Source organism: Camarhynchus parvulus, chromosome 14 (genome assembly GCF_901933205.1).
Source record: "Camarhynchus parvulus chromosome 14, STF_HiC, whole genome shotgun sequence".
NCBI lineage: Eukaryota > Metazoa > Chordata > Aves > Passeriformes > Thraupidae > Camarhynchus > Camarhynchus parvulus.
Window position 1 is genome coordinate 2,543,429 of NC_044584.1, and position 15,050 is coordinate 2,558,478.

The window sequence follows — 15,050 nt, forward strand, 5'->3', positions numbered from 1 at the left end:
TGTCTGTCCCAGCCTTCTGTTCCAATAGTAATGAGCAGACAGTCAGAAAAGGCAATTTTTTGCTCTCTTTGTGCTGGTGGAAATGAAAAATGGGCTTGTGTCAGAAGTCCTGCTGAATAACTCACTTTGTAATAGGCCTTTGGAAAGAGTAGTCTAAAAAACCTATTTTTAAGTGGAATTCTTATTTATTGTACACAGTGATGTGCCTTTCTTGAGAACCTGCAGTGGCTTTGCCCCCTCTCTGTGTGGAAGCCCTCTTGGAGTAGTGCCTGGTGCAAGTCAGGCTGGATGCATGGACCTACACCCAAAATAATTGCAGCTGTAGGTGATAGTCTGAGCTGTCCTGTGGGGCACTGGGGATGGATTAGAAATCAATAATGCTGGCTTTGAGCATTCCCAACCAGCTCCTGGTTCAGCCAAGGGATTATTTTTGATTTTTAAGATAGTGCCTCTGGAATGCAAAGTCCAGACCCTGGAGGGGGACAGAGGATGGGGGATGATATTTCCATTTCAAATGCTACTTAATATTCTTCAGGAGCTCTTACATAGGTCAGTATTTTCATTAGTGTTTAAATTTCTTTTGGTGCACAAGAAGAAATATTTCTGGCAGTGTGGCTCAACTGAACTGATAGCCCAGGGAGAAAACCAGCTTTAAGCTGAAGGAGGGCAGATCTGGAGTAGGTATTAGGAAAAAATTCTTCCCGGGAGGGTGGGCAGGCCCTGGCACAGGGTGCCCAGAGCAGCTGTGGCTGCCCCTGCATCCCTGGCAGTGCCCAAGGCCAGGCTGGGCAGGGCTTGGAGCAGCCTGGGACAGTGGAAGGTGTCCCTGGACATGGCAGGGGTGCAACAAGATGGGCTTTAAGGTCCCTTCCAACCCAAACAGTCTGACATTCTGAGATTCTAGATCACAATGAGTTTGATCCATTCATGTACCTTCTGCTGAAAGTCTCATCTCCTCCAGCAATTGCTTTGGAAAGGGTTAAACCAGCAGAGGAAGGGAGAAGGGAACAGCTCCATTAGGATGGATATTCTAGCAGGGTTTATTATAGCTTTGACCTACAGAACTTTCATAAGGGGAACAAATATTGCCTCTTCACTAATAATGAGTTTTGCCTCTTTGCTTGCATTTGTACCAGGAGAGGCAGGGATGTGAATTGCTCTGGGTGTGAGGAGCCCTGGTTATTACAGTGGCCAGTGCTACCCCTGGGTATCACCACTCCACCCAGAGATGCTTCTCACCAAGAAATGTGTGCAGACCTCCCAGCCCACACAGCTCATAGGCAAAGGAGCACACGCTGTGTCTCTCCCTTGTGGAGCAGCAGTTCCTGTCCTCCTCCCCCAGCGCGTTTGCGCTTCAGACGCTCTGCTTTGCCTACAGCTGAGGAAATGGGCAGAAATTGTTACTTGGGTTTTACAGCTGTTAGTGCTGGGGACAGGTTTCTTTGGCCTTTTCTCCTTTCCCCCGCTGTTTATTCTATTTTATAATTTTCCCTGCAAGCAGCTGCCCTGACCTTTTGCCTGAACTTCCTAGAGATGCTTCTGTGTACAGGCATTTCCCCCTTCTGCTTGAGCAATCTTGTACTTTGAAACTAATTTGACAAAGATCTCCAGGATTAGTTCTAAGGAACTCTTAGCTCAACGCTGCTTTCCAAGGGCTCCATCTCTGTAGGCACTGGGGTTCATCCCTCACCACTCCATGAGCTCCAAGCAGCTGAAGCAAGCTGGTGGCACAGGGAAACTCCCAGAAACCCAGATGCTTTTTAGTGGACAAAAAAATACTCAGCTTTGACCAAGCAGTGACTGTGCATGGGTTTTGCTGTCTCTCCTTCCTTTGTGGCTGGATTCTGTGCTGTGAATTACAGTCTCCCTTCCCAGAGCTGCTTGGTTCTGCTAGAGAAGGATGTCCTTCTATTTCTCCCCACTGACCAAGCTTTCCCTGCCTCTGTAAGTCCTCACCCCTGGGCATCTCTCATGGTCTATGCTCTAAGCTCCACCATTTCTGTGCCATCTGCTTTGGTCCTTTGGAGGCTGTGCTGTGCATCCTTTTCATGCCACACTGGATCCATTCTGTGGACTTCACCTGCCTCCCTAGCCTGAATGCTTCACTGGGATGAGCATTTCCAAGGTCTGACATGCTTCTGTCACCCCTTGTACAGTAAATGTGTCTGTTCACGTCCCTGTCTTCAAAAGGTCAGTGCAGCAACTGGGGACCATGGGCAGAACTTTTGTAGGCACAGACTTGGGATGGTGATTGAAGTCAAATTAAAAAAGATTAACTCAGCCAAGGAGACTTAATTGAAAATGGTAATGAGGAGCTCTGTGGTGTGATCCTGCTGTGCTGAGACTTGGTTCCACTGGGTGGTTTCGGGTGATACCAGGTTTAACCTCACACACAGCTGTGAGCTGAGGGCTCATAACAGGTACAGCTAAATTCCAGAGGAGTTCCTGGAGTCCCAGTGCAGTACTAGATGTAGATTTAAATTAGATATTAGGAAACATTTCTTCATGGGAAGGGTGGTGAGATGGTGGCACAGCTGCCCAGGGCAGTGGTGGAATCACCATCCCTGAGATGTTCACAAGCAGTGTGGATGTGGCATTTGGGGACATGGGTTGGTGGTGGCTTTCGCAGTGCTGGCTTAAGGGTTGGACTCAATGATCTTAAAGGTCTTTTCCAATCTAGAAAATTCCATGACTCTGTGATTCTGTTGCTGTCTGCTGTCTCTCCAGCCACTGTCCCCTCCACTCTGGTGTGTACCACACTCCCTCTCATTCCTCTCATGCTGGTTCTTGTCTGCCCCTCTGCTTGGGAATGATTCTAGTAACACCCCTTGCCAAGCTCAATTTGTTAATGTTGGGGGATGTTGGAGAAGGATAAACAGCCTTAGCAAGGCAGGGAGGGGTTCTGTGCTGTGTGAGGAGCAGGACTGATGCTCCCCTTGCTGCTGTCCCTCTTTCTCCACACAGATCAACCCCCTCTCCTATGGAGGTGTGGTCCAGACCTACAGACTGCCCACCTACAGCTGCTATCCCAGGGACTCCTGGGCATCTCTCTGCAAGAAACTCTTCCTTGGAGAGCTCATCTACCCTTGGAAACACAAAGGAGACAAGCAGAACTAAAAACAGTGGAAGAACTTAGGAACTTGACCTGAAAAGCTTAAGGACTCCTAATGCTTTGGGACCAAAAGCTGCTCAGAGCCAGCAACTGCTCCATCCCTTTAAACAGATTTTGGTAACATAGGAAGGGCTGAATTTTTAAAGGCAAGTATTTTTAAACATTATTTTTCAACTTTCTCTTTCCCTGCACTGTGTTTGTATATTATGCTAATGATTCTTTTGGAAGCAAAAGGTGAAACCCATCAGTGCCTCATGAAACCAGCACTCAGTGTCACGGAGGGAGCAGCTCCCAAATGGTCTGGGGATGAATTTCTCCTTCCATGTCAGCTCACAGGGCCATAGCAGATCAGCCCCTCAGGTGGTTCAGAGCCACAATGCTGTGGTGTCTTCAGCCAGACCATGTTTTGGACATTTTATGCTTCAACCCTCAAGCCAGCTGATCAAAACCATGTGGAGAATCAGCTTGTGGAGTCCTACACTGAAAACTGAACAGCTGGGTGTCTGAGTTCACGGGATATTTATTGATTTCTTTTGAGGAGGGCTTGCACTCGCCCTCACTGCAGCACCAGAGGTGTTGGAAGAGTGAGGCTGGAGGCCCAGAAGCACAGACTGTTTTATCATGATTCTGTGATTTCTCTTGGGAGAGTGGTTTGCTTTGGATACGTTTCCAAAGTGCATGAGTGCTTGGCTTTCCATGTTCTGGTCTCATTTTGATGTGTCTCCTATTCTCTCTCTTGGAAAGGGTGCCTGTGCGCTGGAGGATGTCCCACTGGGCATGAGTGGTTGTGTCAAATTTAAATACAGTCCTTACCCAAAATACAGTTCTTACCCAAAATACCTTCCTCCAGCTCTGCTCATTCCTCTGCCCCAGCTCAGACAAGGGGTCAGTGTCACTGTACCCTGCTTTTTGCACTGGCAGGTGAGGGCTCTGCTGGATCCTGCCCCTTTTCCCCTGGCTGGCCAAGGAACCAAGGATGGAGGAAGAAGAAGAGAAGGTGCAGTGGCTGCAGTGCCCAGCCCTTCTCTGGATGCCTGCCTCTGCACTCCAGTGGGCATTGGCAGGGCAAGGTGCCCTGGGGCTTTAGGAGCCTTCAGTCACACTCCCAGCAAGAGGGTCAGAGTTTTTATCCCAGCCCTGTGCCTCATCCATGTGCTGGCAGCTGTCACAGGAGAGAAGGGTTGTGCCCCCCCTGCTTTAGGACATCCCTGGCCAGATGTGATTAGGTTGTCTGGAGCTGCTAAAAGCCCCTCATGGTGCAGTCAGTGGCTCTACAGGCATAGCCTGAGCAGGAGAAAAGGAAGCTCTGCAGGCAGGTGCATGGTCCAGACATTCCTTAGCAGGCAAAGCCTTTGAGGTTTCTTAGGGCCATGTGAGGGAGGCAGGACTGCATGGGCACTACATGGTGCCCTGTCACCCTGAGCCAGGGCAAATCACTGGGAAAGCCCGTGTGGCAAAGCCCCCCTCACCATCTGCCATTACAGGCTCTGGCTGGGACTTCCCTGCCTGCAGAAACTGCAGAGAACAAGCTGTTCTTTGGTGATCCGTGCTTAAAACTCCTGTGCAGCATCTTCTTGTCTTGGAATGATCACTACCTGAGGAATTCTCTGCACTCCAGGTGTGAGTAACTGCAGGCTGTGATGCACTCAGTGGATGAATGGTGTAAATAACATTTTCACTTCAGCTGAACTCAGTGTCATGAGCCCCATCCTCACCTGGCCCTGAGCAGAGCAGGTTTACACCTCACCTCCTTCTCATCTTTCCTGTGGAGCTCCTAAATGATATCCCCTGGTTCCTCCCACGCCTGCACAGTTCAGTTTGCTGACTGCTGTGAGAAACTTTGTTATTTTTGGTCTTGTGAAAATAATGTTTCTAATATCCTGGCTTTTAAAATCTGTCTGTGGGACCGGACAGTTCATGCTGGTCCTAATCAAGGTCCTTAGGTTCAAATGCCATGATAGCCCCAGTGACAGCCCAGAGCCACAAAAAGCAGCAGCTGTGACCTTCCCACTGGGAACCTGCCAGATGTATCAGATGTTCCAGTGTTGGGTTTGTTTACTAAAGGCTGATACTGACTCTGGGGTGGGGAAATACCAAACCAAGAAAAAGCTCCTCCTCAAACCTGAGATCCTGAGTCTTCTGCAACAGAGAACCTTGAGCAGCCCAGCTGGGCCGTGGCAGCTCCTTGTGCTTGCAGTTCTCCTGTGACACCCAGAGCTGGTGCTGAGCTGCCTCTCTGCTCCTTGCACTGGGTGTTCTCCTTGCCTGCAATGGTGTCTGAGCATCTGAGTTGCTTCTGCTGGATCTTTGCCACGTGTCTCCTCTTCCTTTCCAGTCCCTGCTGGAAGAGTCTTCCCCCACCCTTTCCGACTGTGTGCAGAGACATTACAACAGTGTAGCAGACATCCTGCTCAAGAGCACCTGACCTTATGTCATCTCTCTAATTAGAAGTTAGGATCAGCCTCATCTTCCACAGCAGCACAGACTGGCCCAGTGCTGGCATTTCCTTGGGGAAGAGGCTGCTGGTAAGGCCCTGGCTCTGATTTGTCCTCAGATCCGTATTATCCAGAGCAGCTCTTGGATGAGAAGTAGTTAAAAATTCCAGATCTCCCATTCCTACCACGCACCCCTTATAGCAGGCAGCAAGCAGGCTTTGCCAGCTATCAGTCAAAGACTCTAATCTTACAGACTTTTTTTAATACTGCTTCTCCTTATTATTATTTCTCCCACCTTTTGGTTCCCAGTGCTGCCACAAACCCCCTCTTTACTTAGGCAGGGGGTTTGTGAAGGAAAATGTGATTCACTGTGTGAAAAACTCTATCCTAGAGAGAAATTCTGCCTTGGAGAAATACTTTCTTCCCCTAACCAGGACAGCATGTGACAATGCTGAAAGGAAACCTCAGTAATTACTGCACTGAAAGCTCTGGTTATGGGTTTGGGAGTTTTCCCTGATGCTGCAGCTGGACTGTGCCCTGTTCAGGCCCATACAAAGACTCATGCACAAATACACAAGCCATATATTGACTTCCAGTAGTGTAAGGAAAATCTGCATTTCACCCTGCAGAGAATGAGCAGCTTTCCTTCTGCCCTGTGCTGCCTCTTCCTGCTGGTCCAACACCATCTTCTTGCTTAACTCTATCCCTCAGTGATTTAGCCTTTATGCTGGTCACACCATGCCAGGAAGCTGCTGGAGGTTGTGATCATCTGCTCCAGCCCCTGCTCATGCAGGGCCACCCAAGGCTGGTCACCCAGGACCGTGGGTTTGGGCTGTCTCCAAGGATGGCAACTCCAACCACCTGTGCCAGTGGCTGATGACCCCCACAGTGAAAGGGTATGGCTGATGACCCCCACAGTGAAAAGATGTTCCCTCTCAGGCAGGGTTTGATGTGTTTCAGTTCATGACTCTCGTCTTTGCGTTGTGCAGAGCTCAGTGACACCCTAACTCAGATTGCCTCAGTGAATGTGAACATTGGCAGTCCTGTGTCATGTCTGCTCCTGTTCCCCCTCTTCAGGCACTGCTAGCAGCCCCTTTGCCTTTTGAGGGATAAAGCCTTGGTTAGGGGGTGCCTGTGCATTGACTCAGATCCCTTACCTGCTCCTTGGTCCTTTCCTGGACTTGGGAGCAGAGAGCCCTTTGTCCAGCCACACTCTGCCTGTGCTGAGCTCACAGTGGGAGCTCTGGGGGCTTGGGCAGCAGCACCCCAAGCCTGGCAGTGTCCAGGTCTGCAGGGGCAGGGAACAGCCTCGAGTGTGGAGCCCTGGGGCTCTGCAGGGGGAGTGTGCTGTGCACACACAGGGGATGGGTCTGCATCTCAGCTGATCTCCCACATGACAGGAGGCCACAGGGCTTCCCAGCGGGATTGGGAGTTTGGGGTGCAGGATAAACATGTTCTAAGCAATCCAAGCCCTGTGTGGGCAGCTGATCTGCCTTCCTGGATGAGAACAGAGTGCCCACCACCTTTGCCTCTAGCTCACCATTTTGCATTAGGGGTTGCTGCAAGAATCTGTCACCTTTGGCTCCAGTCCTTATCCACGCCTGGGTCTCAAAGCAGGAAGCTCAGACTCCCCATTTACCATCTCAGCAAGCTAAATATGAGGAGTGTTCCTGCCCTGATGAGTGCTGCAGGTGACAGAACACTCCCCTGCATTCCCAGGCAGGTTCTGGGGCTGGGAGCAGTGGAGGTGTCTGGGGGAAGCTGCAGAACCCAGGCCCAGCTCGGGGCAGGGACAGGCTGCAGCTCCTCTGCCATCCAGGTTATTTAACACCTGGCACTGGGGAAGTTCATGAGAACTTCACAGTTCTTGTAATCAATCCTCCTCACAGTGTTTTCTGGTTTTGAGTAAAGTATTATAAAAGAGCACTGACTCATTGAGAGTTTCATTAAAAGTGTGTGAGTGTTTGTGAGTGAGGTTTGGCAAGGAAGTTCAAAGCCACTGTGCATTTCTCCTTCCCTCACGTGAGCCACCAGGCGTTCAGCAGGAGCAGAGTGCTCCCACAGCAGTGACACAGTGTTTGTTTTAAATGTCACCACCAACCCCAGCTGAAGGTGACTTCCTTCCCCCTGCAGCCCTGATGTGAAACGCAGCCTGGTGATGTGAAATGCAGCCTGGGGATGTGAAACACACACAGTCCTGTGCACCGGTCCAGGAATGAGCCCTGCCTGGCTTCAGGCTCATCAGAGCTCCAGCTCTGCAGGCAGGAGTGCTGGGCAGAGCAGTGGCACAGCAGGACAGTGTCAGTGCCAGCAGTGCCAGCTGCAGCAGGGCTGAGGGATGCTGCACCTTCCAGTGCTTGTGTGCAAGTTTAGGGATGGAGAGCTTTGTTCTACTGATAGGTTTGATTGGTTAATTCAACCTTTTAATCAGAACTTAAATGGATTTTGGTAATTCCAGAACAAAGATGTTGGGAGGAACATCCAGCCCTTACCTCTATTTGACTTGCTGCTAGGCACAGTGTGGCAGCACAGGGATGGGCAGGGCAGCTGCTGCAGGCTCAGCTGATCCAGGCAGGCTGTTCATCCCCATCCCAGGGCCTGGCTGGGCAGCTCCCAAACCTCTGCTCTCACACACAGGGGTATTTCAGCATTTGTCCAGCTATAATTGCTCTGCCAAGGCCAAACCACAAAGCTTGTGCAAGGAGGATCCAGTGAATGCCACCTTAGGCCAGGGAGATGGTTGAAGTGGTGCTCCCCCAGCTCTGGGTGTTCTGTGATTCAGAGGGGGGTCCTTGGTGTCCCATGGGGTGTGTTCAGTGTGAGGGGGCAGGACAGGGGCCAGTCCTCTGCAGCACAGCACAATCCGAGCAGCAGCCCAAGCTGGGCCTGGGAGTGATGGATCCTTCTGGCCACTCCTTCCCTCCTCACACCAGAGCACTCACTCCCTTGAATTCCATCCCTTTCTCCTTTTCCCTCTCCAGGCTGAATGCAGGGCTGTGACAAACACCCCACATTGCAGCAAGGCCCTGCCAAGCTCACCCCTCTGCCAGGAGCCTCTGCCAGGATTGCCCTTCTCCCTCTGCCTCCCACCTCTTGCCACAATTCCCACCTCTCTGGGCTCTGTTTGGTTTCCACCATCCCACCAAAGACAGGAGAAATCCCTGGAATGAGTGAGGGTTTGGCTGGCCCTGTGGAGCGGCAGGACTGAGACCCAGAGGGTGAGAAAAGAGAGAGAAAATAGAGGAGATTCCTGCTCATCCTGTCCTGTCCACCTGCACTGCTTTGGATCCATTGGACTGTTGGACAGAAATGAGGCTTTTCTCTCCTCCTGGAGAAAAGAAACATCCCCATGTCCCCCCTTCCCCTGCCCTGCTCCCCAGGCTGTGCCCTGGGTGGATGTTTCTGCACAGGCTTTACCTTCCAAGCCCCTTTACCCTGGCCATGCAGTGGCCAGGGATGGCAGTGGCTGCAGGAGGACAGCTGCTCTTTGGGTTTGCTTTAGCTGCTCTTTGGGTTTGCTTTAGCTCCCTTTGGGTTGGCTTTAGCTCCCTTTGGGTTGGCTTTAGCTGCTCTTTTGTTTTCCTCTGTCACTGCTCTCACTGTGCTTGGCAGCAGCCGTGGGAGCTGGCAGAGGGCACAGAGGGGGGGCTGGGTTTGGCCCCCGCCAGTGGAGAAGCCAAACTGAGCAGCTGAGGGTGAGGATCCCCTTGGCCCACAGGACACAAACCCCTCACCAGAACAGGCCCCCAAAGGGCAGCACAGGAGCTTGAGCCCTCAGGCTGTGGGAGAGGAGAGGGAGCCACACAGAGACCTCCAAAGAGGGGGCAGCCCCCCCTTCCCCGTGAGAGGGAACAACTCTGGAGAGAGCCCAGGGAGGCCACAGAGATGCCCCAAGGATGGAGCCCCTCTGCTCTGGAGCCAGGCTGAGAGAGCTGGGGGTGCTCACCTGTAGAGGAGAAGGCTCCAGGGACACCTCAGAGCCCCTTGCAGGGCCTGAAGGGGCTCCAGGAGAGCTGGAGAGGGACTGGGGACAAGGGATGGAGGGACAGGACACAGGGAATGGCTCCCACTGCCAGAGGGCAGGGATGGATGGGATATTGGGAATTAGGAATTGTTCCCTGTGAGGGTGGGCAGGCCCTGGCACAGGGTGCCCAGAGCAGCTGGGGCTGCCCCTGGATCCCTGGCAGTGCCCAAGGCCAGGCTGGGCAGGGCTTGGAGCACCTGGGACAGTGGGAGGTGTCCCTGCCATGGCAGGGGTGGGATGGGGTGGTCTCTGAGGTCCCCTCCAACACAAACCATTCTGTGGTTCTATGAAAACATCCCACTTCAATCCATCCCCTCTCCCTCTCCATCCATGAGTGACCCTGCCCTGCCCTTGCAGGCTGAGGGCACCGGTGGTGCTGGCAGGGCTGGGGCACGTGGGCATGGCCATGGCATTCCCTGGGAGCAGCAGGCTGGGAACATGGATGGTGAAATGCCAGCTCTGGATGCTTTGTTCAGCACAGGGTCAGCAGTGATGGCAGGGAGAGGATCCTCCACACCTTCCCTTTGGGAATCCCCTGGGATTGGGTTGGGAGCAGTTCCTCAGGGATGGCCGGCCAATGCCAAGGGATTCCAGTGGAGAACATCCAGGTACAGCCTGCTACAGGCTCAGCTGGCACCCACAGCCCCATTCCCTGGGGACATGCTGCATGTCACCACGGCTGCCCCCTGCCCCACCGACAATGGGGTGCACACACCTCCCACCCCAAAACCCGCTGCCTGCCATAACATGGATGATCGTCCACCTGGATCCCCCAAATTGTGGGTGCCCACCCCATATCTGGAGGAGGACACTTGTATGCCCTCCCTCTCACATACCCACCCACCTGGACGTCTCCCACACCTGGATGTCCCCAAATCCTGGGTGCCGCCTCCTCTTGGATGCCCCACACATCTGGATGTGCCCCCATCTCCGAGGCCCTCCCATCTGGATGCTCAGCTCACGTGTGGATGGCCCCCCAACCTGGATGACACCTGGGTGCCCCGCACACACGGATGTTCCCCAGGCCTGCTCCCCCAGTCCTGCTCCCCAATCCCGGTTCCCCAGTCCCGGTTCCCCAGTCCCTGTCCACAGTCCCTGTCCCAGTTCCCCAATCCCGGTTCCCCCAATCCCATTCCCCAGTCCCGGTTCCCCCAATCCCGCTCCCCAATCCCGGTTCCCCCAATCCCGTTCCCCCAGTCCCGGTTCCCCCAATCCCGCTCCCCAATCCCGGTTCCCCCAATCCCGGTTCCCCAATCCCGTTCCCCCAATCCCGGTTCCCCCAATCCCGTTCCCCAATCCCGTTCCCCAATCCCGTTCCCCAATCCCGGTTCCCCCAATCCCGTTCCCCAATCCCGGTTCCCCCAAACCCCGCTCCCCAATCCCGGTTCCCCCCAATCCCGGTTCCCCCAATCCCGTTCCCCCAATCCCGGTTCCCCCAATCCCGCTCCCCAATCCCGGTTCCCCCAATCCCGGTTCCCCCAATCCCGTTCCCCAATCCCGGTTCCCCCAGTCCCGTTCCCCAATCCCGTTCCCCAATCCCGTTCCCCAGTCCCGTTCCCCAATCCCGGTTCCCCCAATCCCGTTCCCCAATCCCGTTCCCCAATCCCGGTTCCCCAATCCCGCTCCCCAATCCCGTTCCCCAATCCCGTTCCCCCAGTCCCGTTCCCCAATCCCGGTTCCCCCAATCCCGGTTCCCCCAATCCCGCCCCCCCAATCCCGGTTCCCCCAATCCCGGTTCCCCCAATCCCGCTCCCCAATCCCTCTCGCGTCCAGCGCTACCCCGCCCGACTCGCTATCCCATCATGCCCCGCTTCCCGCAAGGCATGCCGGGAACTGTAGTCCTCAGCCGCCCAGCCGTCCGCTGGCCCTGCCCCTTGAGCTCTCAGGGGCGCGTCGGGGCGGGGCGCTTCTGATTGACGTGTGTCTGAGCCTATGGAAGCCGTGACTATGTGGAGGAGGCGGGGCCATTTCTGATTGACGTGCGGTTTAGCCTATGGGAGCGGCGAGAGCGGGGCCGAGGCGCCGCCTGGGCTCGGGCGGACACGGCGGGTCTGTGAGGCGGGGGCGGCCCTGCCCGGCTGAGGTGGGTGGTGGGACCGGAGCTGGGGCTGACCTGGCGCGGTGCTGCGGCCCGGCGGGGCGGAGCGGGCTCGAGGCCCGGTGGGGCGGCGGCGCTTTGTGCGAGTGGGAGGGCGGAGCGGAGCCGTGTCAGCGGCGGGGGCGCTGCGGGACCGGGCCGAGCCGGGCCGGGCCGGGCCCTTCCTCCGCCTTCTCCTCCTCCTCCTCCTCCTCCTCCGCCGCAGGTCCCAGCGCGGCCCCGGCGGAAGATGCGCGGCCGGCGGTGAGCGGCGGCGGGGCAGAGGCCGCAGCCCGAGGCTGGCGGGCGGAGGATGCGGGCCGGGCCGCCCCGCCGATGAGAGGCAGGATGGGCACCCAGGGCAGCCCGGTGAAGAGCTACGATTACCTGCTCAAGTTCCTGCTGGTGGGCGACAGCGACGTGGGGAAGGGGGAGATCCTGGAGAGCCTGCAGGACGGCGCCTCCGAGTCTCCCTACGCCTATAGCAACGGTAAGGGGGGCTGGGGGGCACCGGGCCGCGGGACCCCCATCGCTGTCACACCCCTGCCGCTGTCACCTCCCCCCGCTATTGCTGTCACCCGCATCCCGCGGGGACCCCCGAGGGCCGTCACCCCAGCGCCGAGCTGGCGGGCAGGGAGGGGTTGTTTTGCTTTTTCCTTTGTTTTTTTGTGGTTTTTTTTTTCATTAACTGGGAGCGCAGCGCGTGGCAGGCAGCTCAGAGGCCTCCTCAGCTCCTTGAAACGCCCCAAATCTGGAGGAGAATGTGGGCAGCGGGTCTGGTGTCTGATGTAATCTCTGGATGCGCAGCCGGACCCTTCCCAAGCGGTCCCGCTCGCAGGGCAGGGCTGCCCTCCCTCCCTCTCCCCGGCTGCCACAAGGACCGAGCCGTTCCCAGAGGAAGCAGGGGCTGTAACAAAAGAACTGGAGCCTGATTCCCAGCCCGGAGCCGCTCTGGCTCGGTGGCTGTACCGGGAGCGGCCAGGTTGGCTGATCCACCTCCTGCCAGCGTCGAGGTTCCTAATGGAGCCCATGACAGACCATTAACTACGGTATCACAAGACCGTAATTAAGAGCCAAGGAGTAGCGCTGTGCATTTCCTGCAGTTACGGTGTAGCGCGGCCTGGCGGGATGCGGGTCCTGCTGTGGGTGTCAATCTGTCATCCTTCCCCGTCCTCCGTGCACAATAACATCCCCAAGGGCTCGGAGCCTGCATCATCGCTGCAGCCCAGGGCAGGAGCAGGTAGTGCCGAGTTTTGCCTGTATCAGGAACCCGAGGGAATCGGGAGCTCCTTGGTGCTCTGCACGGGCCAAATTTGGAGCGTGCAGAGTGGTGTGGCTCCGACCACACTCGATCCTTGGAGCCACCACCAGCTCCCCGGGAGCTGATGCAAATGCGCACCTGCTCCACGGAGATTTACGGGGAGGTGGTGACTCAGAAGTGGAGCTGCCTGTGAAATGGGAGCAGCTCTTCAGGAAGGAAAAGGCTTTGCTATCGTTCATCTCCTCGGGTGTCTGGCTGGGCTGGTGTGGTTTGCCTTTGAGGAGGTGCTGGGCACTTCAGAGCTTCCCTGAAGAGAGTTTGTGTTTCTGGAGAACCTGCCTCAGCTGGGAGCTGTGGAACTGCTCCGTGGGGTTGGTGTTTACTATGTAGAGTGTAACGGGGTGGCTGTTTTGAGTGAAGTGTTGCAGCTGGAATTGTCTTCTGATTGAAGTGGGTTTGAAGCAGACAGGGTAGGAATAAGGAGTGAGTTAAGTGGGTTCTTTGGTATAGACATGAGACCCAAAGAACAGGGATTTTGGCTATGGCTGTAGACCTTTTGTCTCAGAAGCCGCTGTTTTGTAGCAACTAAATACCAGCATCTTTCTGTTGGAAAACGAAATCTCAGTGAATAATTTCAGAACCTTCCCTTGTCCTCTGTGGGCAATTGAGCCCATTCGTAATTAGAGAATTAGGTCACATACTGTTGTTTCACAGTAATATATGCTCTGACAGTCTCTGCTTCTGTTGATTCTGGGAGGCAACGCACCTTTAGGATAATCAGCTGGAGTGGCTTTGATATCCAAGTGAATTTGATCCTGCTGATGCTGCTGACAGCCTTGGCAGTGGAACTCCCTGTGCCTCTGGCACAGCTGGGACGTGCTGACAGGGCATGCTGCTCCCCTTCCCTGACAGAGACCATCCTCTGAGCTCTTGGATTATGGGAATAGCTCGAGCCTGGCGTCCTCTTTGGCACGTACCTAATGCCATCCCAAAACAGCAATGCCAGAATGTTATGTGGAGGCTCTCTTTGTAAATCTGCTTGTAAGCACGTTGTCCTTGTCCTCATCCCCTCCCAGATCCCACATCCCAATTTTAAAATGAGTGTTGTGTCATCTCCCACTATTTTGGTCAGTGCAGAAAGTACAACTTGTGTGTGCTTTGAGCTGCTCTTGTGGTGGGGACATCTCGTGTGGAGCTCAGGCCCCTGACCTTGGCAGGAAGGGGAGAGAGAGCATTTGCCTTCTCTGTTTGGTTGGGGTCTGCTGCTTTTACTCTGTTTTGTGGAAACAGTTGTGAGCAGCCAGGTTTTGTGATGCAGCATGGAATGGATTGTCCTTCCAGCTCGGGGAAGGCACACCCTCGGAAGTGAAGCTCTGTAAATGTAGCTCTGTATTTTAGCTGCTCTTACCCAGCCCATTAGAAAAGAGATCGAGGGATTCCTCTCTGCTCCGTGGGCATCTGGGTGTTGGATCAGCACACAGGTGAGAGATGAAACGCCCTTTTTCTGTTGGATTTTAGGTGCTGTAAGCAGCCTTTGCCTGCCTGTGCCCAGTATCTGAGAGCCTGGGATGCAGTGGGAGCTGTGTCTGTCACACAACACCATAGGTGCTTCTGTCCATCCTTTTTCAGGATCCCTGAACAGCAGTGTCACTTCTCAGCACAGCCTTGGAGCTTGGCACCTTGGTCTAAATCAGGCACATCTTATATTAGCCCCTGCAGTTCCTGTGGTGCATAGCAAGGCCTCAGCAATGTCCTTTCTTTAAATTGCTGGCAAAATAAAGCTCCTCTGTGGGAGCAGAGGTGGTTGTTACTCCTGGTGCAGGAGATGTGAGCAATGCCCTGACCATTGCTGCACCAAGCTGCGAGGCCAGTGAGTATGGAACTCCTAGTGACAAAAAGGTGGCATTTTGAAGAGGAAGTTGACGTCCAGGTGTCACTTGTGTGTTGCTTACTAGGTTTGTGCTGAGCTATTCAGTATATCAGTCTCCAGGAGCATCAGCCAAGCATGCTCCCTGTGAAGAGCAGGTAGTGTTGTTTTTGTCCTGTGGCTGGATATTGTAACTGATTTGGATTTAGCTTTTGCCTTTTCTTGGCCATCCACAGAAGACCCTGAATTAAGCCTTCCTGCTATTGTTTTGACA

General features: G+C 54.5%; 2 protein-coding genes across 4 annotated transcripts in view; both read left to right on the top strand.

Moving 5' to 3' along the window:
- PIGQ (phosphatidylinositol glycan anchor biosynthesis class Q) overlaps nt 1-7,441 on the top strand; it is a 37,686-nt gene extending 30,245 nt beyond the window's left edge. Inside the window, exon 11 of one of the 2 annotated variants that reach the window (XM_030958495.1) lies at nt 2,965-3,117. In XM_030958495.1, the coding sequence (XP_030814355.1) occupies nt 2,965-3,117 (153 nt within the window). Of the gene's footprint in view, nt 1-2,964 lie in introns of both variants that reach the window. The other variant, XM_030958494.1, reaches the window with a different exon arrangement.
- A 4,197-nt stretch (nt 7,442-11,638) lies between these two features.
- RAB40C (RAB40C, member RAS oncogene family) overlaps nt 11,639-15,050 on the top strand; it is a 36,900-nt gene continuing 33,488 nt past the window's right edge. The window contains exons 1-2 of one of the 2 annotated variants that reach the window (XM_030958282.1): nt 11,639-11,654; nt 11,875-12,138. In XM_030958282.1, coding sequence (XP_030814142.1) covers nt 11,985-12,138 — 154 coding nt within the window. In that variant the 5' untranslated portion in view covers nt 11,639-11,654; nt 11,875-11,984. The other variant, XM_030958281.1, reaches the window with a different exon arrangement.